The 26,057-nt window shown below is 31.9% G+C and overlaps 1 protein-coding gene and 1 long non-coding RNA gene across 18 annotated transcripts; one reads left to right on the forward strand and one right to left on the reverse strand.

Moving 5' to 3' along the window:
* Window positions 1-18,136, forward strand: LOC141457761 (uncharacterized). 5 transcript variants are annotated; one of them, XM_074134993.1, is made up of 11 exons: window positions 1-141; window positions 671-863; window positions 958-1,107; window positions 3,671-3,877; window positions 4,038-4,365; window positions 5,329-5,480; window positions 5,561-5,728; window positions 7,150-7,487; window positions 7,797-9,244; window positions 15,349-15,548; window positions 16,879-18,136. In XM_074134993.1, exons 2-11 carry the CDS (start codon window positions 681-683, stop codon window positions 16,885-16,887), a joined length of 3,183 nt encoding a protein of 1,060 aa, XP_073991094.1. In that variant the 5' UTR covers window positions 1-141; window positions 671-680; the 3' UTR covers window positions 16,888-18,136. The 5 variants fall into 5 exon arrangements, with proteins under 5 accessions (XP_073991094.1, XP_073991095.1, XP_073991097.1 ...); XM_074134994.1 differs by having other exon boundaries at window positions 5,329-5,477; XM_074134996.1 differs by lacking the exon at window positions 16,879-18,136 and adding an exon at window positions 12,572-12,608 and having other exon boundaries at window positions 15,349-15,481.
* LOC141457779 (uncharacterized) lies at window positions 5,766-25,447 on the reverse strand. Of its 13 annotated transcripts, XR_012460535.1 has the most exons (11): window positions 25,056-25,433; window positions 21,977-22,168; window positions 15,360-15,561; window positions 13,340-13,505; window positions 13,076-13,238; window positions 12,840-12,963; window positions 10,883-12,761; window positions 9,304-9,472; window positions 7,762-8,056; window positions 7,379-7,624; window positions 5,766-6,025 (listed from the first exon to the last, which is right to left on the reverse strand). It is a non-coding gene; the product is annotated as an uncharacterized lncRNA (long non-coding RNA). The 13 variants fall into 13 exon arrangements; XR_012460527.1 differs by having other exon boundaries at window positions 9,304-12,761; window positions 25,056-25,446; XR_012460529.1 differs by lacking the exon at window positions 5,766-6,025 and having other exon boundaries at window positions 7,484-7,624; window positions 9,304-11,981; window positions 12,312-12,761; window positions 25,056-25,444.
* Window positions 25,448-26,057: the final 610 nt, after the last annotated feature.

Consider the following 26,057-nt stretch of genomic DNA (forward strand, 5'->3'; position numbering starts at 1 on the left):
TGCTGCTACGAGAACTAGCGGCGACTTCTGAACTTAGAGCGTTTGTTCCTTCCTAAGATTATGGTGATTGAACTGAAATGGTGTAGACTAGAAGCGCTGTGTGCTGTTCCTCTCCAAATTGAAGACGTATACTGTCTAATTGTGAGTGAAAACCTCTTCATTTTATTATTTTAATATATTTTCCGTTTACTAAGTTAATTTATATGAATGTACACTGCCTACATATCTGATTTTTCTTAGTCTTTTGAGGGAGCCTTGTGTGACCTCAGACTTAAAAGTACACATAGGCCATAGATGTAGAATTTATTATTATCCATAGCGTTGACTTGGATTTATTAAATAGTTCTGCATTTAAATGTGAATAATTGAAGTAAAAGTGGGCCTCCAGACCTTGGGCGATATGCGTCTGTTGCAGGAAGGTGTTTGTAGCACCGTGCACTGCTCAGACATCATTAACCATTTCTCCTGCCTTAGAATACTTCGCAATATCTCATTAATAAAATATGTACTACCATTGAAATAGGAACAATTTTTTTCAATTTTTATTTTCTCATTCTAAGGTTGAACATCAGCCTATATGCTTCCCAATCTCGAAACTATCTCCGCTTCTGTTTTCGTTTTTACCTACTAGATTTAACCTACAATATTGTGAATATTTGTGTTATTTTAGAAACGTGATAATGAGGCCTCGGCCTTTATCAAGAAACCAGCCTGCGAAGCCTGGAAAGATTGATAAAAAGCAGCGCCTCGCCAAAAAAAATAGTGTGTTAAAAACAGATGAATCTGTTTTGAAGCAATCTGTTAAAACGTGTGTAAACGGTCTGGACAAAGTGATCAAAGTCCTAGAAAATGGAACAGAGGAGGTAAGGAGAAAACTCGTGTGAATGCGTCTAACCTGCAAGTAATTGGTCTGTTTTACCACGAAATGAATGATTAATTTATTTAACCACTTTTAAGGTTGTGGACTTTTTGTCAAATGAATGCTCAATTATCTACGAATGCAGAGTTTGTTCAAGTCTGTTTAGGAGCCTTGCGAATTTCATTTCTCACAAAAGGGTGTACTGTAGGAAAAAAGTTGCAGATCATGAAAAAGCTTCTGATGGGCAGGTAAGGCTTGTTTAGTTCAACATATTTACAATTTTTGTCTAATTCCTCATTTAATCAACAAAAAAAAAGTAGTTATTCATGCATTCACACTATCATAAGCATTTTACGATTCAACCATAAACTGCATTAAATTTTATTTCGAATGGTGACTACAACAGTTTTAGAGAATGAATATACCAGCATATTATCTCTTCAAAAATTATCCGTTGTGTGGAACAATGCATTGTGCTTTAATGTTTTAATCTCGTATTGAGGGCATGCATAGTTCTTTTCCTTCAAAGCACACGTTCCGTTTACAACTGTTGCTAATGATGTTATGTATGTAATTTCTGTTTGTTTTTTCAACAATATGTAAAAACACACTTTGTATACCTCCAAGCTTCAGTGCTTTATAATTTCTAAATTTTTTATCACTACTTTATTTTTTCTTTTTAATTTATTTTCATGATTAGTAATGATTGTCCTTTAAACATTTTTTTGTACATTCCTGATACTTTTGGGCTATTAGACTTGTCCTTGCAGTTCAATTGATTGCTTTATACTGAGAAAGGATCGTCGCTGGCGCGCATGTCGTCAGTCTTGAACAAATTAGAAGTTGGAACTAAGATGTGACAACTGCAGTTGGTTTCGTACCAATAATTTACCTTGTATCTCTTACATCTACAGTTTTCTTTCTTTTACTCTGCTTTTTTAAAAAAAATTTATATGAAGCGTTCAGAATTAGGGGAGGTTGTCTTAATTTTACCTCTTTCTCACTACCATTAAAAATCTACTTTCCAAAACGAATATTCTTCTTTCCAATTTCTATCAAGGTCATTATGATTTCTCACTTTTATCAAGGTAGACAAGTATCATTATTTTCTTACTCCTCTTTGCTTCCATGCCGAAATGAAGGATATCAAGGAAACTGAAAGGTTGGTGCACTTCCCTCGCGAAGACCTCAGATTCGTAACAAGCTACCTGCTCTTAGTTTTCTCTTTTTGTTGCAACGTTCTTTAGCTCACACTCCGGTGAGAGGTAGTGTTTTTAGAGACTGTGAAGGCGACTATACTCGAAAAAAGCTTCGAGCTCCAACGACTTCTGGTATTTACGCGCCTTAATTAAAAAAAGGAATTGTTTTCGGCGCTTTTAAGTGATAACTGATATGCAGTAATAGCTTCAGAGCTAATGAAGATCACCGACCTTTTACGCCCTTACCTTTACTGCTTCGTTTTTAAATCCTTACTTCTAGGATTTCAGCATCAAAGTCCATGGGAGAACTATCCCAAAGCTCACTGGAATACTGCCATATTGTAGAAGGCTTGTTTGGGTGTGTAACCATTTTTGAGGGTAAATGCTATTCCTACCAGATTGAAACCGTCTACTTTCTTTTTTGAAATTAGGTGCTCATTTCTTTTTTCGAAACGGCAGGAGCAATTATTGTTCATGTTAAGGTGTTGGCTTCACTAAAATTTGTATATTAATATATTATTTATTGTAGTATGCTACTTTTTGTATAATATAATTATTGCATTATTATTATTATTTTTATGATGTGATATTATTGTTTTTATATAATTTTTATACAGTCTGCTAATTCGCTTCTAAGATGTACTAGTACATACAGTAAACGGTTTGAGCCCCCAAGGTTTCTTCTAAAATATAACTTTGAGTCCACCAGCTTTCGTTTATTATTTCGTAAGAATAATAAATAAACATAAAAGCTACAGCTGATTGCTATGTGTGGGTAGTGGCTAAGACCTGCATCTTAAAAAACCTGTCATCGCTGTATAATGCAAAATAGTTCATGTTGCAAGACGAATTCGACTAATTGAGATAAGCAATGCAAAGTTTTCATTATGAAACGATGTTTTATTGGGGGATACAATACTCCCATTTGCATGGCTTAAAACGATAAAATACTCTAATTTTGCTACCATGTTCTAGGGAGGATTCAACATGGGCTTCAAAATTAACTTGATATCCAATGTTGTTGGAATCCCCAATCCCTCTTTTTTGCGAAATTACACAGCCTAATGTCCAAATACCTTTAGTGGAATGACTGCTTCCTGCTTTTTTTCTTTGAACTTCAACGTTTCACAGTTACATGCATTCTCTTTATCAACGTTTACTAGTTTCTTCTTTGTAACAAAGAATTAAGGGCACTAAGCAGGTCTCCCTTTGTTTAAGTTCTAAATTATGTAACAGTCGCTCCGTTTAAGAATTAAAAGGACTTCTACATAAGCAATGTTGTGGCACGGCCTGACCTCTATCTCAATCCAATTTTTCTTTCTTAACTTAACCATCTATCTCTTATTCTATTCATGCTTCCCAACTTTCTTACATTTATATATTTCATTTATCTCACATTCTCCAAATGAATGAAATGACAGTCTGGTCGTCATCGAAATATCTTCTTTTTTTTCTCTTTAAAAATAACTGCTGACTAAGAATTTGTAAGTAAGCTTAAATAATAAAATATAAAACTATCTAACTCGATATAGTCGAACAGCTCAATTGAAGCTTTTGAAAGTGTTTCTTTATATGACTGTTTTTTATTTACTTTTAATTTTTTTTTTTACAGATCGAAGAAACTATGCTATCTGTTTCTGCTGACTTTCAGAAAGGAATTTTATCAACCCGATCCACTTCTAAAAGAGATATAGTCAACTTTCTAGATACGTTGCAAATAAACAAAGTCACTACGAAAGAAACTGCACCAGATCTTTTTGCTGTTGAATTAGAAGCAACGAAAGAGGCACTGTTCCACTGCTTTAGGCATGAAGGAAAAGTATGTATCTTGTTATTAATTGCATCTTATATAAATAAGATAAATAGTGTGTTTCCCTTAGTTGCTTTCAAATTACTTTTGTCTCTTCTACCTCTTTTTTGTTTTCTTAAGGTTGCCTTGATTCTATTGAAAATTTAGAATGAATAAATAATGTTGCTAGCATTGTTCAGAAGAAAGGTCGGCTACTCTTGGTCCTGATGGTAAAATAATAGGCTCACCAAGAAGACTTGCTAATGGTGCCGCCAACTTTGATGAAGAAGATGTTAACAAAGAAGAAATAATGCCATCATCATCTACGAATGTTAACTCGGAGGACAGTTCATCCTTCTTACCTTGTCCGCATTGCCCGAGAAAATTTCCCTCTGATAGGACATTACAATCTCATACAAAATCATCGCACAATATGATTTATCGAACCTACTATTCCTGTCCATGTTGTAAGAAATATTTGGCAAATACATGGAGTGTATATAGGCATCTTTCTAAAGGTAAGATACCTTTGATATGTATCAATTTTATTTTCCCTTTAAAGAACTCTTCTTTTCTTTTATTTGTTCATATAAGTTTAAAATTAATTTAATTGAGTTGAGATGAATCTGGAAGCACTGATACATTGTAACTACGGAATAGCTAGAAATTTATTTCGAGAGGGGATATATTGATTCACACATTCACTTGAAATTAAAAGCAGCACAGAAAGCCCCAGCGAAAAATCAATAAATATCAACTCTTACTAAGGCTGGAAACATAGTGGAGCGGCGGGCAAAGCGGCGATGATAGCGAAGAGCGAAGCGGCGAAATCAAACACAAGTAAACATATGGGACCGCGCATAGTGGCGAGCAAAGCGAAGATAGAGCAACTCTATCTACTTCTAGTTTTTGTTTTTGCCGCTTTGCTCTTCGCTATCATCGCCGCTTTGCCCGCCGCTCCACTATGTTTCCAGCCTAATTGTATCTGTGACCCGAAGATAGCAGCAAACCTGTGAAATAATTAATGTACGAGTTATTCAGATTTATTGCACAACCTAGAGCAGCACTGCCAACTGAGGGAACGCGGCGGGTAATTTGGTAAACGCGAATCGCAGTAAACTTGATATAGCCGCAAACTTGAGGTTTAACATTATGTTAAATGCTACTTTTACAGTTTTATTAATTGGAAAATATATTCTGTTAGTTCTAATTTGAAATATTAGTAAAATTACCTTTAACATATTATCTGGGAGATATTTGACCATTCAAATTTCAGCCAAGTTTACCAAATGAAAATAATCAAAGTTTTATCAAAAATTTCTCGAGGAATTCCGCGTAATAAAATCTTCTGCGTTATTTTTATGAGGGAAAGAACAAGCAATTCTTTCACTAATGCTGTGGTTTAATGTATAAATTATGTTCATATCAAATTAGAGTTGTTAATGTTCCTCTTTTGCATGTCATTTCTATATTTTTTCTAGTACATAAAAAATCAAATGAACAAATAAGAAGACTAAGGTCACAAATTCATAAGAAGCAGACTACTGATGATGATTCTAAAAATGCAAAACCTCAAGTCCAGAACGTAGCATCCACCCAGGAAGAAATAAAACCCGTTGGACCAGAGAAGGTAGTAATTTTTGATTAACTTGTGACATTAAGTTGAATTTAAGAACAATGAATTATAGTTAAATAATATTAATCATTCAACAGCCAAGTGTTGGAGGTAGTGGAGAATCACATCGATGCTATATTTGTGGAAAGTGGTTTGAACGACGGGTGGTAATGCTTTCTCATGCACAAATCTGTCGCGATAAGAATAGTGGCTTACCTTGCGTGTCATCAGCTCCAGATCCGTTGAAAATGAGCGACGGAATAGAGGTGAATAGAGGAGTTAATCTTTTGTTCTTTAGAATAATAATAATTATGAAGCTTTTAATATTGCTATATATGGTTTATAATTATCAACAAGAAAATTAATTAATACAAAAAAAATACTTAACAGAATGTATAAGAAAAAATTTCAGAAATTCTTATTCAAGTTTCTTTGTCTAGTTAGCACTTGTACTGAGACAGCAAAAGGTTACTAGCAGTTCAGTATATATTGCCTTTTCTGACAATGAGCCACTTGCATAAAAAGCCGCTCCAAGTCGAAAGCCAGCACCCATCTTCAGATTCCTGAAACCATACATTTTTAATAAAAATCGTAAATCCACAGAAGACTCGGCAGTTAACGTCGACTTTCAGAAATCCAAATCAAACAAATTTGATTCTGGAGATATATTTCACTTCTCTTTAACTTATTGTTTCGTTCTATAACGATGGCTCGACTAATTTTCCAGTTTCTCTAAATTGAAAATACCAATTTATTGATTTTTTTATGTTTTTCACTTTTGCTTTGTTTTTTCTTGTAACCTGTTTTTCGTGATAGCTTTAAAATTTGAAAACTTATATTTAAAACTTGAATGGTTTCTTGTAAACTTTATTTACTTAATTTGGCTTATTATCTATTTGAGGAGAATATTACTATTCATCATTTTAAAACAGAGTCAGAATAAGTTCACAGAACATTAGAATTATGAAATACTATTGGATAATCCCTCTAGATACCTGATTAAACTTATTCCAGTTCTCCAGTTGATCTTCATTAAGACTCGTATATTTGGTTTGGATGATGGCGCTGCATATAGCGGAACAATTTTTTTAAATTTAACCACAAAAATGGACATTTAATACCTTTATTTATTTACTTTAATTTAGATAATTCTAAATTAATATCAGTGTACAGTGACAATTATAAATCACATATTTTTCAACCATTGCACCCCTCATGGCCATTGGATTCTTCTCAATCATCCCGATTGAACAGCCCATAATTTTGCGAACAATTATTTTCCACCCAGAATAGTTTGCAAGCGTACTGAAAATAATTTCACTTAATAGCAAATATTGTCACTGACGCCGTTGCATTAATTTGCATGGAAAGGTTACTATTTCCTGCTAATTATTTCTAATGAGCCATAACGATGTAAACAAAGTCATCCATGTATTTATATCGACAACACGAATGTCACCTACAAGATTTTTATCATAGTCGACTTAATCATTTACGTCATCATTGTCATCACCATCGTTTTTCGTTAACATCTACATCCGCCTTTTGTCATCATTTTTGTCATGAGCTAAAAAGTAACATATTAAGAATGTACCTTTTTCTTTAAAAATTGTTGAGAAAATTTTAGCTTTCGTATGTTGCGAGATGTTAATAAATTGTATTGATAGTAACTAATGTAATATTTTAGATGCTGAGCAACAAACGGCCAAGAACTGATTCTCCGTCGCCACCCCCAGTTCCTAAGAGCGGGATTGAAGTGAGGATGTATTATGAGAAGAACAAGTCATCCTGTTTGAACACTTCCTCTCCGACAACCCCTACAACACCACCAGATACTATGCACCTCAAACCGAAAGCGTTAGCTTTACTAGCTTCTCTTCCTCGGGCTAGAGTGGTTCTTACAAAAACTCCAGTACCTGTAGCTGTTGCTAGTAGAGTATCTATGACAACTCCTTCTCCACCACCATCTGATTCTACGACATCAGGCAGAGAGTTCTCACCAAGAGCTGAAGATGTTATCTCAAGGTCAGTGTTGTTATTTTATCGACTATTTTAGTTTGTTTGGTTGGTTTTTTTTTTCCAACATCTACAAAAATTTTAATTTTCGTGAGCATTTCTGGAAGGCGTAAGTAATCAGTTTACGGCGGCATCCGAAATGAAATCTACAAACAACACCATCAGACTGCTTTCTTGACATAAATTACCCCTTAAGTATATTTTTGTGTGAAAGTTGAAAAATTTAAACATTAATTAAGGCTTATTATTAATAGGCTTATGTTAAAATTGATCACAATGTTACCTTAGGCGATTTATTAATTGTTTTGTTCTTTACAGGTATCGAGGCCGTCAAAATTTCACTAGTCAAATTTTCGAACGGCGGGATTCATTGTCGCCAAGCTGTAAAGTGGCTGTTGAATCTGTTGCCTGCAGTGATACAGAAGATTCTAATAGTGGTTGTGAATGTGTTCTTGGTGCAAGGGAAATAGAAAATTGTATTGGAACAGTTAGCAGTCTTCAACTTTCAAATAGATCATTGCCAGCGGATTTAGAAGGAGGTGCTGGGAGACGAAATTTAACGTGTGCTGGTTCCTTTGCTGAAACAGGATTTATTAGAAAGATTAAGGAAGAACCAACTTCTGATGAGGAAGAGTACCAGTTAGAATGTAGGAGTGAAGAGTTAGAATGTAGAAATGAAGTGTTAGAAACAGTAAAGCAAGAGATTGATTCTTGTGTAGAGGAAGAAGAAGAAGAAGAGGACGAGGAGGAGGAGGAAGAAGAGGACGAGGAGGAGGAAGGAGAAGAAGAAGACGATGATGGTGAAGAAATAGATGAAGGCAATATGGAAGAAGAACGAGAAGAGGATGATTCAAGATTTGGAAATGGACAAGAACAATCATCTCTTACTGATTTAGAAAGTATATCTGAAATTGATGATAATACTGAAGTTAGAAGTGCCATAGAAAATCTTGAACAAGATGAAGAAGATGATGATTACGATGAGTATGAAGACGGAGATGAAGAAGAAGAAGAAGAAACAGAAGATGACGACGAGAATTCTTTTGAAAATAATCATAAAGTAATAACTCGCGAAGATAGTTTAATTAAAGAACAAGTGCTAAATGGCTTGTTAAAAAATGGTGCTCGCCATCCTCTCAAAAATGGCATAAGTTCAAAATATGCTGTCAGCTGGATCTATCGTAAAATTAATTCCTACATAGACGGTCCGAAAAAGAAATGTTTACTGTGTCTAAAAACTTTTCATCGCTTGAATCTAGTTCGACGTCATGTTGCTTCCCATTTAAACATATTTAATTTTAAATGTACAATCGATAAATGTGACTTCAAGTGTTTTCTCAGAACAGATATGGTGAAGCATTTGTTGAAAGTACACAAGAAAAAGGAAGTGCGTCGAAATCGATCCGCTTATATGAAACGTATCTCGAACGATATGATTCCTATAGACCATAATGGTGTGCCTTGTGTTTCATTTTTGCCTATGTTTCCTAGTAATAAGAACTCAATAACTTCTGTAAATAAATTAGATAGACCTTTTGGAAATGTTCCTAAGCATGAAAAATTATTACCTGATCAAGTTCAGCCACATTCTTTAACAAGGATATCAAGTGTTGTTGAGGACAGTGATTCAAACAGAATATCGAATAGTATAGATTTGCAGGTGGAAAGTGGGGAACGAACATTAAGCAGTCGTATGGAAGATGAAGATAGTACTGTATCAAGCTCTGAGAATCTGAAGGAATTTCATACAACAAATATGCAGATGTGTGAGTGTATACATTAAAACATACTAATTAAATATAAATATACTTTATCTAATACTAACCTGGATTCAGGAATCAGGTCTCGTTTGTCTCTTGCCCAATTTATAAAATAATTAAATAATCCATTTTAATAGAGGATCGTGCGTTCAAGATTGGAAGTCGTATGGGAATTTCATACTTCTAAAATGAAGTGAAATTACTCCTGCAGGTCATTTATCTTGCTAAAAGGAGCTAGAAAATATTTCCTTTTAAATTATAATTATATACACAAAAACATATTTGCAAATATTATTTTGAAGTAGCTTGCAGTCAATAATAATTAAAAAAAAATTATGGCATGTACATTCTAAAGACTTTTCCTTATCGCAATTTCGCTATTTTACTGATAACTTTTCAATAATTTTAGTGTTTTTATAAAACGAATTTTGATTCCAATTTTGTAAAATGAAGCTCGTTTTAAACCTTTAAAATAAAACAAAATCAATCTCAAATTATTTAAAAAAAAAAGTGATCTCAATCGAGACCCCCCAAAAAAATTATAAAGTTTACTGAGCAAATGGTGCTTGTGATTCGCCTAGAAGGTTTCGAGAATCGTGCATAAGTAATTCTCCCAATAATAACTTGCGTGTCATTCTTGCAATTACTTGAACTAAGGAAGAAGACAGTTATATTTGAGTAATTTTTTTTTACTATTTCATATAACTAAATTCATTACATTTATACACACTCACGCACACTTACAAATCTGTTCACTTTACAGATGACTGACGCCTTCGATTTTTGTACAAACACTGACGTTTAGGGGGAACCAAGAAGATCTTTTAGGTCGCATTGGATTTGAATTTAGAACTACTCGCTAAAAAATTGTAAATATGAAAATAATTATAATACCTCGCTGCCAGTAGTTATTTTCTTGTTACTTGAAGGAATAAGAGCTCTTTCCATCAATTCGGTTATAAAATAGAAGGTAAGGAATTTTAATACTTTTAACTACAATCGAATATCAAAATACTTGAATTCACAAGGAATATTGTAATATTGTGGAAGTTTAATAAGGTTCTGTTTCTTCCTCTTTCTCTCTCTCTCTCTTCTTTTCTGTTCCAACCAATCAAAATAGGACCCTCCGGTATGAAATATGGGATCCTTAAGAAGGACTGGACATGGAAGGAAGAAAGGATTGCTCCGACCATAGCACGTTGGTTTGAAAGGAAATTACTTTGCAGTTTTCATTTATTATTTCTTGTATTTTATTTATTTATTTTTTAAGCCGCCTTAAATTGCATTATCTGTTGAAAATTATGATGAATAGGTTTTCTATTCTATTAAGTGATCTAAATTACTTCAATAATGCCTTAGTTATATGCCATATGCTACTAAACGTGTCACATTTCTCAGTGTAGCTTCTAGTAAAATTTCGTTTCTTTCCAATAACATCAGGTAAAAATTGAAATGGCTGTATAAGAAAGCCAAATATAACTCACCCCTTTAACCCAATTAAAACGAAAGGTTTTTATATTATTTTTTAAAAAGTCCTTCAAGAAAAAATTGTGAATTTATGTAAACGTTTGGTGGTAAGTCTGCCCTTTTAAAATTAATAATTGTTAAAAAAAAAAAAAAGAATCAAGGTGTACAAAAAATTACCTCTTAAGAAATGGATATTCTCATTCTTTGATTTTGATCTTCAAAATTTTATCACTGATATTTGTATCACACGAAATATCATGTTAGTGCTTTCGATTATACACTACTTTGTAAAACTCTGTGATTTCTTTCATACGAAGGTCCGGGAAAAAAACGAAGAAGATCTGGTTCTAATCCTTTTAAGTAAATCAATGTATTCTGTACCACTTCTTTCCATATAGTGAATAACAAAAAACAAATTCTTATATTTTATTGAACAATCTTCACACAATTGTTTTATTCCTCAACTCATAAGTAAAGCAAAATTCTCTTTTAAAACAAAATTATTTAAATAGGATTAGATTGTTGGTTTAGTTTTTCTTATCTATTAACTATTAAATATTATTCATCTTGTCTAACTTTTTAAAAAAGTTTCTGTGGGTTGTTTTACTACTTGCAACTACTCTCTTACGTCCTGGTATCAACAGCTTTACAATTTAACCACTACACTTGCAATTCCTCGTATACCGTAGAACTATCGCTTCGTTTACCACTGTTTCTAGGATCTTTTCGTCTCTCATCCGCACGACGTCCTATCGGTATCTGACTATTTTTTCATAATTTGACACACTTATTTCATTAAATGTTGCATGCAGCTCGTATGATTCGTTTCAGCCATTCTCTCAAAAATAAGCACATTTCTGCTGTCTTCTGTGAATCTGAACTGTGCGATTTAGAGGTTTGTTTTATTTCTGTCCCTCTTGACAATCATTGACTTACCAGATGTTTTCAACGTTTAGATGAGTGCTAGATAATTTTTTTTTTCCCCCATACAGTGATTCAATGATTCATTTACGCTTATGACTTTTATTTTAATCATTTTTCAAGAAACTTCATTTGAGCCGTGCTAATTGTCGGATATAGATCAGTTTCAGCAAACGTGTGACTGAACAGAATTTTTTTGTTTTTCGATCTTTCCATAATTTTCTAGACTGAAACCAAAGGGGGTTCACTATTTGGACGTAATGTGTGATATACGTACTTTATTTTGGTTCGAAAGTTTCGTAGTGAACATTTTTTAAAATTCCAACTATTTCCATCGTGTTCCTCTCAATGAGCACTATATGAAATTAACATACTATAAATATACAATATATGTACATAACATACATATAAACAACTTGACAAACAGTATCAAATAATGGCTCTTAACATTTGACATTGTAGCTTACAATTAATAATTAATTAAAAATATTATTATTAATATTATTATTATTATTGGACATTGAATTTAGTAGCGTTCAGGGAGAGCTGTGGCTCCTCACATTTTATTATGCAAAATATTTATTACACTGAACGAAACGATCTCTTCAATTAATTAAAATTAATTAATTTCAATAAAAATTAATTACTAATATGCGGTAAGGGAAAGTCTTTTGAGTGTGCTTACCACGTTTTTCGTTTATTAGTCTGGATCTTAGTAGGCTCGATGTTCATTTAACATTAATCATTCTCTTACTCTCATTCCTATATGAATATATTATGTTTGTTAGGTTTTCCAGTACAAGGTGAACGATTTTTCTCTGAAACTGAGTTTAAAAAAATAATAAATAATAAATATAAAAAAAGAACATTAAAAAACGCTTGTTCACTTAGTTTTTATTAAAAAGCCCTAATTCAACTATTTTTTTTGTTTTTTGCTGCTGGAAGCGAGAAATCGGCATCATCTTCTTTGTGAAATGGGAAGGTATAGTTTTCACATCAAAAACTATATTTTTAAAAAGATAATTCACATGAACTGTTTATTTATTTTTTTTCTTGAAGCAATATTTTACTAGTTATGTATAGAAATACGTTTGCTTAGTACAAATAATTATTATTAATCTCCCATTCGTAGAACCTGTAATAAATGAAGTTAAAAAATCTTTAAACAAAATAAATAAATATTTAAAAAAACCTTAATTTGAAACAAACTTACTCTGCATTAAAAAATCGATATCTACTATTAGAGAAGGATTTGCTTTTATTGTCTTGTGTCCTTGTTGGTCAAACGAAACTGATTCGGCTTCAACTAAGTTGCATTATTTTCTATCTTGGTACGGCTGAAGAAGTAATATTGGTTGTTTCTCATAATGTTGTATATTTAGAAATGGTATATGTTTTTGGTAAATCATAATAATAATGGACAAAATTTATGAAGAACTATTGTTTTACCTTGATTTTAAAAGTCTTTTTAAAAATATCCAACGCTCTGTGAATCCTGAAAAAGTACATCCAGACCATTATTAAATCGTCCAGTAATCTAGATGTCTTTCGCTTTCGGGGGAACTCTAAGCAACAATGCACTCAAGCAACTATGACAGAACCTTACCATATTCTAAAAAAAAAAAAAAAAAAAAAACGTAGATAATAACGACATTCAAAAGATTGATACATCATTCTTAGCATGTTAAAATAATGAATAACTGAAAATAATACCCCCGGATTCGAATCCAGCTGCTGGCCCTCAGATTGTTCTCTTCCTATAAGCTTCTTACTGCTCACTATGAGGTAATGGTCAGTGTTGACGTTGATGAACACTGTCCAGAGAAAGGCGTGCGCTGAAAATAGCTCCAGGCTTCAATGACCTCAGATGTTGAAGCGCCTTAAAAGATGATTAAATAAATATATAAATAAAAAGACATCTGCAGTGTAAGATAAGCATTGTAAACAATAAGCTTATCATTTATTATAGGTTCAAATTCACAAGATTAATCCTGAATTTCATTCAAGTGAATGTGTTTTCAGTATATCTTAAAATATTGTTTTAAAAAACTGAACAAGAAAATATTACTTTGAAAATAATAATAATATAATAAAGGAAAGGGATTAGCTACGCGGTTAGCTTATTGGATTCCTACTCGGAGGCCCCGGGTTCCAATCCAGTTGCTGGCCCTTAGATTTTCTCTTCTTAGGAGCTTCTTACAGCCCACTGTCCGGTGATGGACAGTGTTGTCTGTGACGATAGAACACTGTCCATAGGCCGGCTGTGCACTGAAAAAATCTCCGGACGCCAATAACCTTAGATGTTGAGGCGCCATAAATATTAATAAAAAGGTAATAATAATAAAAAATAATAATAATAGTAATAATAATGAAGAATCTTTTTCTGAAGTGAAAACTATACCTTCAATTATTTTAAAAAAGGTTGATACCTGCATCTGGCTGGCGGCTTCTGATATTACAAAAATATTGGCTTGTTTAATTTGGATTTCTGAGGAAAAATTAAGAAAACGTATTTTTATTTTTTTATGAATTTTTTATTTTTAGCCATCTTAGTTTCCGAGAAAAGTCAATATCCATGTACTTTGAAGAAACGTCTATCATATACTCTTTTACAACTTTCGAAAGAGTTTTTGTCATCAATGAGTTACTTAATAAATCTATAATTTGAGCAAGTAAAATTTGTAGCTTAAGCATACGGTGGGTATAAAATTTCAATTGGATCCAACTACGGTTTGCTATTTTTCTTTAAAATGTTAAATATAATTTTAAATATTAAGTACTTTTTAATTATCTTTTGCCTTAAAAAGTTAAGAATAGAAATGTTTAATGGACTAAGGAAAAGAATATTACTTCAAATTTTATTTTTGAGTAATTGTATCGTGCATTTACGACAAAATTTTGTGGAAATATGAAACAAAAATGGGAAAGAGTGGCATTAGTAGCAGAGGAATCTCCTAAACATAGTCGAAACTAATTGAAATCGGGGCCTTGCTATGGAAGAAAATACATCTTTGCTACTAATGGACCCATTGTACCACGGAAAGCATTTTGTCCTGCCCCATAAAACATTAGGGCAGAGGTGGGAGAACTTTCTGTCTGACCTTAGTTTTGGCAACTTAATTACTGACGACAAACATTAAAAAAATCGCATTTCCAATGAAGATGAAACGGAGTTTTGTCCTACTGGACACATTTTCTGCCAAGTGTACCGCTACCTAACCTTATTTTGGTAGGTATTCTTTTTTTGTCATTAAAAAAATAACGCTGAAGTATTTTTATGTAAAGATCATAAAAAACGTTTCCCAAATTCTTTAATTTAAGAAAATAGGTTTACAAGAGGTTTCGACACTGTAACTGCAATGGAAAAATCTTACATTGATCTTCCATAAAATGTTACTTGTAGGTTTTGGGTAGCAAATGAATTAGTATACAACAGCTTATGGAACGACTTGATGTTTGTTCTTATTATTGTAGAATTAAAAATTGTATTCATAAAACAGTTTCCATTCTGATTTTCTAGAAATTCACTTTCTTTTTTACAAAATATTGTTTAAAGATTTATGTTTCCAAGTGCTTTTGTTGATTTACTTTAAAAATGAGCTTAAGATAATAATACTAAGATGTATTAGTCACTTTATCTTTAATTTTTGCCGCTCTTCTTAGTTGTGTTTCTATATTTCAAATAATTTAATAATTTCATCTTTATCTTAAAATAATTTCAGACGATACTGACTTAGATGAGCTGATAATAAATCCAGATGCTGATTCAAGTGATGATAAATTGCGAGCTTTGATGATGCAAGTAATCTTTGGAAGTGGTAGTAATATAAGATCCAGCGATCAGATATCTGATTGTGGAAGTGATACCGTTTTAAATAGTGCTCCACTGTCAACTACGATTTTGGAGTCACCGTCACCTGAGGTAGGCGGAATATCTAGAAAGTGATACAATTAATTTGTTTTTGTTGTTATAGCAATTTTAATTTTGTAAGTTCTTTGTTTGTCAAATGATAGTTATTAGGTACCCTTATTATTTTCAGTATTTGTATATTTAATATATTTTCAGTTTATTTATACTGAGTATATATAAAATAATGGCCTATTTATCAGGCTGGGCTTAACGCCTTACTACCAATTAGATGTCGCGGACAGGTATATATGTATACGATCTATGCATTTTAATAAATGGCTGAGTTATAACTATAAATTCAGTGTCAATACTTTAAATAAAGAGCTACGACGTCAAACATTCTTTACCGAAAATTAATGAAGTGGAAAAGTGCAGCAGTGACGCACACTATTTTGGATTTTTATTTATTTATCATTTAATTGAAAAATATTACTGCTTCAACAAAACACCATAAGGCTGTAAACGCCCTGTCAAATGTCTTCATTAATAATTAAGATAATTCATTAAATATTGTGTTTCTCTCTACCTGGAGACGGCAGAATGTCTGTCCCTTTGATAAGCACAAATGGCACAAGGTACTGGTACCATTTTCGGTGCTACCAACAAAGCTTTGGTGGGTGAAGTTCCTGGTCAGAGGTAAATGGAAACGTTCATTATTAGCCAATGGCGTTACTTTGTATAGTATGATTCTAACCAGAGTAGATATAATCGTATTATTTGGACACTTCGGACTGAATATATAAGCGCCTCTCTACCGGATAGCTCATCCAAGTTTGTCAGAAACCTGATATTATTTCCTGCCAGTTTGAAAGACGTTTATGGTTGAGAATTCGTCCATTTGATTAAAAAAAAAACTCTTGCATTCAATCTCTTCCCAGGAGGCCCTTCCAAATTCTTATTTATAATCAACCAGACAGGACTTGAAGAGAGCTCTAAAGTAGAGAATGCCTCAACAATCCATCTGATTTACAATGTCCTAGACTGACTAACCAATTCCTATGGAATTTAATCTAATCCAATTTTAAATATAATTTTCAGATTAGTGAATCATGTATAGAATACTGGCAACTGATAAATTCATGTTTCTATACAGATGTGGTAGAATTAAACAATTTAATCTCGTTTTGGAGCTAGGATTTCCTTAAAAAGAAAATGATTTATATAACAATTACATTTTTTACAATGAATAATTGAAAAAATTTATTTTTTCAAATTTTTGTGGCGTGTTTCATGGGCTTTTAAGGCTTCTTGGTGTGCCTAAGTAGTTTACAATTTTAGCTTTAGTCTACTTACAACAAATTTCATTTAATCCTTCATTCTTTTTTTTTTTTTTAATTTGCAGCCCAATTGATCACGCGTTTGTAAATGAAATCACGAAGGAGCAACTAATATCCAACGGAAGCATGCCAGCATATTTATTCATCTTTCTTTTAAGCTTTTATCGTCAATTTTTTTAACCTAGGCTGGAATTGATTTTAAATTTTTTTTTACAAAGGTCTTTTCGTTCAGTGACTATTACACCTACTTTGTTGACATAACTGTCAGCTTATGAAAGAACATGTTTATTTTTGAACTCTATAAGAAATGCTTTAAGTTATTCTTGTTTGATTTTTAAGAAATTTAAACTTTTAAGATTGGCAAGCAATTATTTATTTGATTTTTTTTTTTATTGTTTTCTGTGTACGAATTCTTAATAAAAAATTGGGCTTTCCAATAACGCATAGTATAAAAGATATTGCATGTGGATATTATTTCATAATGCATGTCCTTTAGATCTTTTGCTATTAACAGTTTAATTGTGAATGTTTTCTCAGTATATTTTTCTTCAATACAAAACAGTTTTTACAACATGCTTAAGGCTAGGAATTTCTAATGATAAGTTTGATTGCTTTTTTGTTATTGGATAAATGATTAATTTTTGTATTGGTTGTAAAACCACAAAATAAACTGTGGATTTTTTTTTTTTTTTAAATTGTTTCTTTGTAATTTATTGTTTGAATCGTTTTACCTGATTATCTTTTATTCGCGTTAAATTTTTATTAAGATTAAGTTTACAATCAATTTGTATTGTTTAGAACAAAAAAGAATTGAACAATCTACTTGAACTTGCCATATTCATTTTTAAAGATTTCTTTTAAATTTCTAATTCAAGGAGATGTACGAGTATGATATTAATAATAAATAAATGAAGTTCAAAACTTTAGATGTTAAAGTGATTTTTTTGTTTATTATTATTTTTTTATTAGTGAAAATATTTTATTGAATTGTAAGTGTAAATAAATTCGTACTGTAAATAAGAATGCTGTTAAGATTTTGTAATTATGAGTGTATTTACATGTCTAGTTTTTACTTTTTCTCCATTTTGTATAGAAGTCTTTCTTTTTTGTTTTTGTAAAAATTATGAATCTGATAATGTATAGAAAAAAAAGTTTCTGTCAGATATGTATGTACATGATCGCTTCCCAAACAAATACACACACATATAAAACACTTAACAATTAGTAGGTGTAAAATTTATTTGTTGTGTGTACTCTTTTGTTTTTGTTAATAAGTTTTATATTCTTTCATTGAATTAAAATATTATTCATTGTATTTATTTATTTTTTAGTTGTCTAGTAATATACATTTATTCCCCTTTTTGTATATTTTTTCTTTTAATCTTGCTTTTTTTCATGATATGGTTTTTTTCTTATTACTGCTAAATAATTACTTCCAGATGTTGAATTATAGTAAATTCTTTGTGGTCTGCTTAATGACTTCCCGATTAAGAGAATGCTGGTGAAATATTTAGATATAAAACTGCCACCTATAGAAGGTTCTTATGGTATGCATACATAAATGTTATCTAAAAAAAATAAATAAATAAAATAAAAATTTCATTGCAGATCTTTTCGCAAAAAGGTCTTGGCTCTAAGCATTTCAATGTTTGAAAACACTTTTTTATTAAATTATTTTAATTATAACCTACGCATTTATCGCTTAATAAGCAACAAAAATAATAATATACTGTCCACAACAACACTCTGAGAGTGGAGAAGTCAGCCAGTGGTAACTAACACTCATTTAACAACCCACACAGTGGTAACAACATTCGACTGATTATTTTCGCCAGAGAAGAGATCGCGAGGCCACTGTCTTTTTTAAGGCGTAAGATGTGTTTTTTTGGAAGTGTCCTGGAAGAAAGCTGTTGTAAGAGATGATTGTAATGAGATTGTATATTAAGATAGATTTGCAAACTCTATAAAATCTGTACAAATGCAATATTCTGTCGAGAGATAAGAGAAGTTAAACATCTTTTTTTTTTTTTAATGATTTAAGGCGCGTCAACATCTGAAGTTATTGACGCTCGGAGCTTTTTTCAGGACACTGTCGGCCTCCAGACAGTATTCTCCCTTTACAGGCAACGCTGTCCATCACCGGAGAGTAAGCTGTAAGAAGCTGCTAAGAAGAGAATCTCTAAGGGCCAGCAGCTGGATTCGAACCTGGGATCTACGCGTAAAAATCCAGTGCTCTAACCGCTAAAAAATCCTTCCTTATTCAGGAATTAATTTCTTTCATTATAGCTATTGTTTTACTTCTTTAAATCAAAAACCCACAGAAAGTATATTAAAGAAGTTTAATTAACATACCCCTAAATATATTTTTAAAAATAATTTTTTTAGATAGGTTCCATTCAATTATTTTGTGGCTAAAAATCTGGGACTATCAAGAACCATCTACCATCAACCCTTCTCAATAATAGTTGCGCTTATTGAAGTACTAGTTTAGTTATAGTTATTTGCCGTCTGACCAACTATTACAAGCCTGAGCCACGCAAACCACACTCACATTTACAAACATGTGCCCACAAAAAACACAATACTAACATCAGTACAATGATTATAATCCTCCATTCAATGCATGGCTGGCCACTAGTAAGTCGTGCTATCTGTAGGGTAAAGGACGAAACTCTATCCCCCTCCAATTAGATATACGCGCTCTTCAATTCAAGTTTATGGACTGTGTGGAGTGTAGAGACTGGAGAGAGAATAAACATACGAAGACCGTTGTTTGTGAACACATACCACGGCAGTAGCATAAGAAGGTGCAGTGTTGTGGTAGCAGGTGGACCGTAGTTGTAAATTGCATCCGTGTGTCGCTTATTTTACTTCGTTTACTTTTAATATAAAATTTACGGCGATTTTGTGCTTATTTTATCTATTTTTCAACAGCTGTTCATTGCAAAGGACCTACTTGCGTCGCTCTTAATAGTAGTAAATGTAAGTAAACATTCTTATTTAATGATTTTTTTTTTTTTTCGTTAAACAGAAAAGAATCTTTTTAAAGCTAATTTTTAGTTTTAGCATGAAACAATATTTCCGTTTTAACGATTCATATAAGAGATAATAACAATAAACTTCCGGCTAATTAAAGAAACATTATACAAATTAGAATTATTTTTTACAATTTTATTGAAATAGTGAATTGTTTCAATCACATTTTAAACTTTCAAGAAGTATACAAACCCATTTTGCTTAAAATTTTCATTAAACATCTTATATTAAAACAAATAAAAAAAAAAAATCTATTTATTTAGAACAACTCCCATCTAAGTATGAGTCAGCTGCATATATAAAAGTCCAATTTACTTTTAATTTCCTAGAAACAATTGTCTTAATCGAAAATTAGTTTTTGATGGTAAAATAAATTGAATCCTTGTTAGTTACTCAAGTTTTTGTCATTAAATATGAGAAAACAATATTCTGACAGTGGTGAGGATCATAAGGTGTTCAACAAGTTACCAAGTAAAGGAGCGTCTGGACGGAACACTTTTATATATAATTTATTTTCCTTTTCGTCTTCATATACATATAATCTATTAAATGAAGTTAAGTTTCTAATGGAATCTTTTAATTAAGAAAACATGAAATAAGTTTATTTAAAATAAAGCTATTTCTTTAAATAAAAATATTCACTTTTTTTTTTATACACAACTGGTAGTATATAAAAAAGTCTTTATATTATTCATTTCATTCTCTGCCAACTTAATCAACAACATTCTTTCAATTGAATTGATAATACAGAAGACATACCTACATCTTCACATTTGTTAAAAACGTGTCGCGAATTCGTGATAATGGAAATAACCTTTAAGAAGGGTCTGATTTTAACTAATTGACCTGTGACCTGACTGAGTAACATTTGTCTGGTTGAATTTCTCCAGATATGTGTTATCAACTTCTTTAAAAAATTGCTAACTTACTTATTTATGTGTAATGCTAAAAGGTTGTTTTTAATAATGTAGAATTAAAATGTTTAATTTAAAAAAAAAAAAAAAATTAAATTGTCTGAAAATAGGAGTCTAATGCAATCCCTCTCGCTCGAACCCTTTAAAATGACTTTCCCAGAGAATTGTTTCAAAAACAATTCTTAAAATTTATATTTTTTGTGAAAACTTAAGATAGAAAAACTGCAAAGGATGAAACCAGTTCTTTTAAAGGGGTTTAGAGAAACTAAAAATATTTTCGTGTATAATTAACTGAAACAAATTTCTTAATAGAAGAATGTTATTTCGAAGTTTACTTTACTTTGTTCTTTCTTTTAAAACTAAAGAGGCAATCACTCTTGTAAAATATAACATTATGTCGCTTCCTCGTATTGCAATATTCATTACTGACCTATGAAATTGTCAACAATGCTTAATATCGTGTTTTCTATCAGTAGATTAATTTTCTATTTCTTGCCTGCATGAGAAGGGCCTTTACACCAAGGAATACTATTAGTTTTTCGGATAATTGAGATGTAAACAAAAGTAAAGTCGTAAAAATTTGTCTAGCGAACTTTTTCGGATTGAGGTGGCCAGAGGCGGGTAGCTAACGCAATAACAAATAATGGTATTAACTGAACAATGAAGAAGAAACAATGCAGTACCGCAATACAACTTAGTTTTGCGGCAATCTAACTCTCAGCTAACGAAGCGCCTTATTTAAGTTATAATTTACACATGGACCAGTCACTTAGACCTGTGGTTCTCAATTTTTTTTTAAATTAATTTTTTTAGGTTTAATAAATAACTATTATTGTAACGGTTTCATGTCGAATATTTCTTTGACTTACTTCAGTAATTCAGACAAATTTTCTTTAAAAATTAATGTGTATTTTTGATTTTTCCGACAATCTTTCGCCATTATGGGTGTTCAAGAGTTAATGACAGCTGTTATTTCTTCCCTCTTACTTTTGAAGAGGAAGTAATGTGATCGCATTAAAATTTTTGATCATGAAAATACATTATCTGAAGTAACCTGTATTTGAAAATAAGTTTTAAATGCATTTTTGTATTATAAATAGGTCATTAGAATAACTCAGAAACAAAAAAGTTTTAAATTCAATGTTAGTACAATTATATTTAAGTACAAAATAAATTAAGAATTTACATAGTATATCTACAATATTATACTCACAATAATGAGATTGCTGAGTGCGTTGTACGTATACTCAAAGTTAGTATCCTGTATTGAGTCTGTTACTTCTGCTATCAAGATTGGGACCAAAATTAGACAAACTGAAAAGCGTTTTCACTTTTTCGTGTTCAGGAAAAGTACTTGGATTATTTTAACTTTGTCACCCACCATTCCATTGCATTGTATAGTTTCCTAGAGAAATATCTAATTAGTCAATCTTTTAAAATGTTTAATTGAAAGATTATTATCTTGCGTCATTAGAAATAATTTTTTTTCTCCCTTTCACTTTTTTTAAAATAGTTTTTGTTCATTACATGCTAAAAAGCTATGTTTTTATTCTTGGCGGAATTGAAGTAATTGAAGGCTCAATTAGCAGTGAGACTCATATTAACCAGCATTCTTAATTTATTCGAAAATGAGTCAGAGGAATATTTATGTTTCACGTGGACAGATAATTATATTGTTTCTTTTTGTTTTGGACTGAGCGCTTTGCTATACAAATCAGCGCAAAAATATTAGTTTTAGTTATTACATAGTAGTTATATTCTAATTAATCTAAGTCTCTTCGGATTTTAGATTCAAAATATGTGCAAAATTTAAGTTTGCCCCAGAGGTGATCAAATAACTTTTAGTTAGTCCAATAATATGATAGGAATAGCCAGTCGAAGTTTTCCAATAACTGTATAACATATGGTAAAACATTTAACCAGTGACATCGACCCAAAGATTGTCTTCTTAAAATCTTGAAGTTCAGTCTTGTACCGAAATTCTGAGCCAACCAGTACCTTTTTGCAGAGCAAGCAGTATTATCTATTCCCAGCTGCTAAACTTGTTTTAAAAACTCGCCCGTCATCATTTCTATAATTATTTTCCGGTCCTCAACATTAATTGATATTCAAGGTTATCGACTGGTTTAGAGTTTAGGATGAGTTGAGAAAACTTTGGATATAGGATCAAACAGGTATTTTTGTAAGAACATCTAAGGTCTTAACGTCGGTATAATGATAAAAATTAAAGTAATTTCGCATGTTTATAGACATAAAATGAAGGCGCCACTGTAGCCGAGCGGTTAGAGGCGAGACCTGCAAAGCTAATATGCATTATGGTACTGGGTTCGATTCCCGGTCTTTAGGCCTAGGATTTTATTTAAAGGTTAATAAAAGAAATTTATAGTAAAGTATGTTTGCTAGTCGCCTCCGTCCACGACACCTAATTGGTAGTTGGACGTTAAGCTCCGCCTGAAAAAATAGGCAATTACTTTACTTTAGACATAAAATGAAAAGTAAATCATCAACTGCGCCATTCCGGTAGGGCAGGAAAAACTAAACTTTCATTACAAATCTGAGTAAACTCCTGCGATTGGATCGAATCAACTTCAAAAAAGAAACCTCTCTAACATTACTTTCATTAAAGCTTCAATAAAGAGAATCTTCATCTATTTAGTGTGCAAACAAGTGTATAACAAAAAAACCATTCTAGAAAATCACGTAACAACTCGAATCAAAAAATATAATGCGAAGTAGCATTTCCGATTGTCTTCAAATTTAGCACAAATATCCTCTTACAGGAAACTGAAATGGTACTTAACGTAAATTTAATCTAAAGCGACAATCATGTTTGCAGTTTGTTCATAAAGTTTTGAGAAAAACAAAAACGGTTAGAGAATCGGTCAAGAAAAAACAAAAACGAATCTGTGAATAGGCATTTTCCGGCTCGTTATGGAAAAAAAAAAAAATTCTTGAAATCTTCTCTATTTGCCAATCCGGAGTCAATTTGACTCCAAAAAAAAAATAGGAATGGGCTCTGTTTCCCCACATCTCAAAGCTATCCCAAAATGCTCTTAGATATGCTATCCCCACTCTCTCACCATTCGATAGTCACGAGCTGAAGACCATGGAATTCTTAGTTTCTTTTTGCAGATTAGTTTACTTGAATCATAAGAGTCATTTTCAACTCCAGATTGGCATTACACGTAAATATATCGGAGTCATTTCGACTCCTGTTTGGTAATATAAATAGATTTTCTGTTATTAACTTCACTCCAGATGATTGCCTAAATGCTTATTTAATAAAATTACATAATTTTCATAGAAAGTATCGAGGCTCAAAAAAAAAAGCCTCTTTCTAGAATTGATTTTCTGTCCGAATTGCAGCAAAAACTTGCAGCGAATTGGGGATCCGTGTCAACAGCGCACAGTAATTGAAAAAATAGTGAATGTAATTACAAAAAATCAGAAGCAATCAGGATTCTAGAAAATACTGAAATTACTGCGATCCTAAGTTGAAGTTAATTCCTTCGGCGTGAAATGTTAAAAACCGATTTGTGTACAGCGCCAAAATTCGTATTTTCGTTCTTAATTCCTATTCTTTCTCATCCTTTAATGCAAATTTTATTATTAAAATTGAAATCAATGTAAAAAAAGATAAAAATAAATTATGGAGTCAATATGACTTCACATTGGCAATAACTGACTAAGTTCGAGCATTGGCAATGCAGTGTTAAACGATAATGGTTACAAAATTTAAACCACTAAATTTAAAATTTGACTTACGGTAAAGTTATAACTAAGGAACGGATTTTTATGTATTTAAAAATGCCAAATATTTAATTAAAATATGCATTTATTTTCGTCAATTATGTGGAAAATATGTGATTTTCTTAAAATATTTTCTGGAATATTTAAGTAAAATGGACATTTTTTTTTATGAAAATGGATTTTTTTTTTGGGGGGGGCAAGTTATAATTATTTATACAAGAAAAGAACATTTTTACAATTTATAATAATTTATTAGGAACAAAATAATTTGTTTTTACAAGTTATAATGATTTATACAACAAAGAACATTTTTACTATTTATAAAAAGATGTGTTAAATTTTCAATTTTGAAAACTTCACTCTTCGAAATTGTTTGCAACCACATGAAATTTCAAATGTTGGAACGTAAAGTGACGACGATCTGGGCGTAAGATGGACTTGTAACGACTAAAATCCTTTGAAATGAGAATTTTTAAGTTTGTGGAAAGGGATATCTGCTCTAACCAAAGCCCGATACAGATCTGTACTCAGTGAAGACTTACTTGATGATGGAGATGTAAGGAAGGCTTGATAGGACGTCCTCTCATTCTTTCTGTTTTTATTCTCTATGTGCGATCCGGTGGCAATTATGTTGGGTGACTTGGGAACGTTGAGAGCAAGAAACGCGCTTGTCACAAGCTATGCAGTACAAAATGTCTCCATCACTTCGAAAAAGTTCTGCTGGAAACTCGCGAAGATATTTAGCAACCAGTTGTTTGTTTGAGGCCGATGTTCGTGGCATTTCACCCAAAAAAGAATACACTAAGTGACCGAACGAAATGAATTGGACACTTCAACGAACGAGCTGAAAGAGCAGACAACGTCAAAGAACTACCAAGTGCCCGTCACTGTTTAGCAGCATTCTGTGTAAATTACAATAACCAATGTACCCACTGTGATTCACAGCCCTACAGTCTGTGGTTCACAGTTACTGTCAACCACCTCCCAATTATGAAAATATGCCCAAAATGAAAAATATGTACATGTAGAAATATTTATTTATTTTAATCAAATTGTATAAATATGCGATAACATCCAAATATGTGGAAATATGTGAAATATAAGTAGACTCAAACGGCTTAAAAAGTGTCAGTATGAATACTTCTAGTCGAAAAACGTCTGTAAATTGGCTAGAAAAAAATATGTAAATACATACGAATCCGTTCCCTAGTTATAACGCTTAAGGATCTCCTTATTGTTTGTTTTTTTCAGGCGAAAACTGAAATTTGAAAATTGGAACGAAAATAATTCTTGTTTCTACTAAGAGAAAGTAAACAATTTTTTTAAAAAAATATATAATTCTGATAGAATTGTTTATTATTTTCCTCAAAGGAGTGTATTAAAGAAATTCACGAGCGGTAGTGTAACATTACCTACCTTTAGAGCTGACCTAAAATAACGGCTTGGTGAAAGCAACAGATTGTGGGGTCCGAGCAAAGGCGGAGGGCACGCTTTTTTAACCATACCTTTGATAGTGCCAATATTTATTATACTGAAAATAGATA

Source organism: Rhodnius prolixus, unplaced genomic scaffold (genome assembly GCF_049639745.1).
Source record: "Rhodnius prolixus isolate KJV_2025 unplaced genomic scaffold, Rpr scaffold_5, whole genome shotgun sequence".
In the NCBI taxonomy this organism is placed as follows: Eukaryota; Metazoa; Arthropoda; class Insecta; order Hemiptera; family Reduviidae; genus Rhodnius; species Rhodnius prolixus.

Excerpts from the sequence above, each read along its gene's own strand:
- LOC141457761 (XM_074134993.1), top strand. The coding sequence starts at position 681 with ATGAGGCCTCGGCCTTTATCAAGAAACCAGCCTGCGAAGCCTGGAAAG. Across the intron at positions 3,878-4,037 it reads GCTTTAGGCATGAAGGAAAA|CATTGTTCAGAAGAAAGGTC; the intron begins GTATGTATCTTG and ends TAATGTTGCTAG. Across the intron at positions 5,481-5,560 it reads CCGTTGGACCAGAGAAGGTA|CCAAGTGTTGGAGGTAGTGG; the intron begins GTAATTTTTGAT and ends ATCATTCAACAG.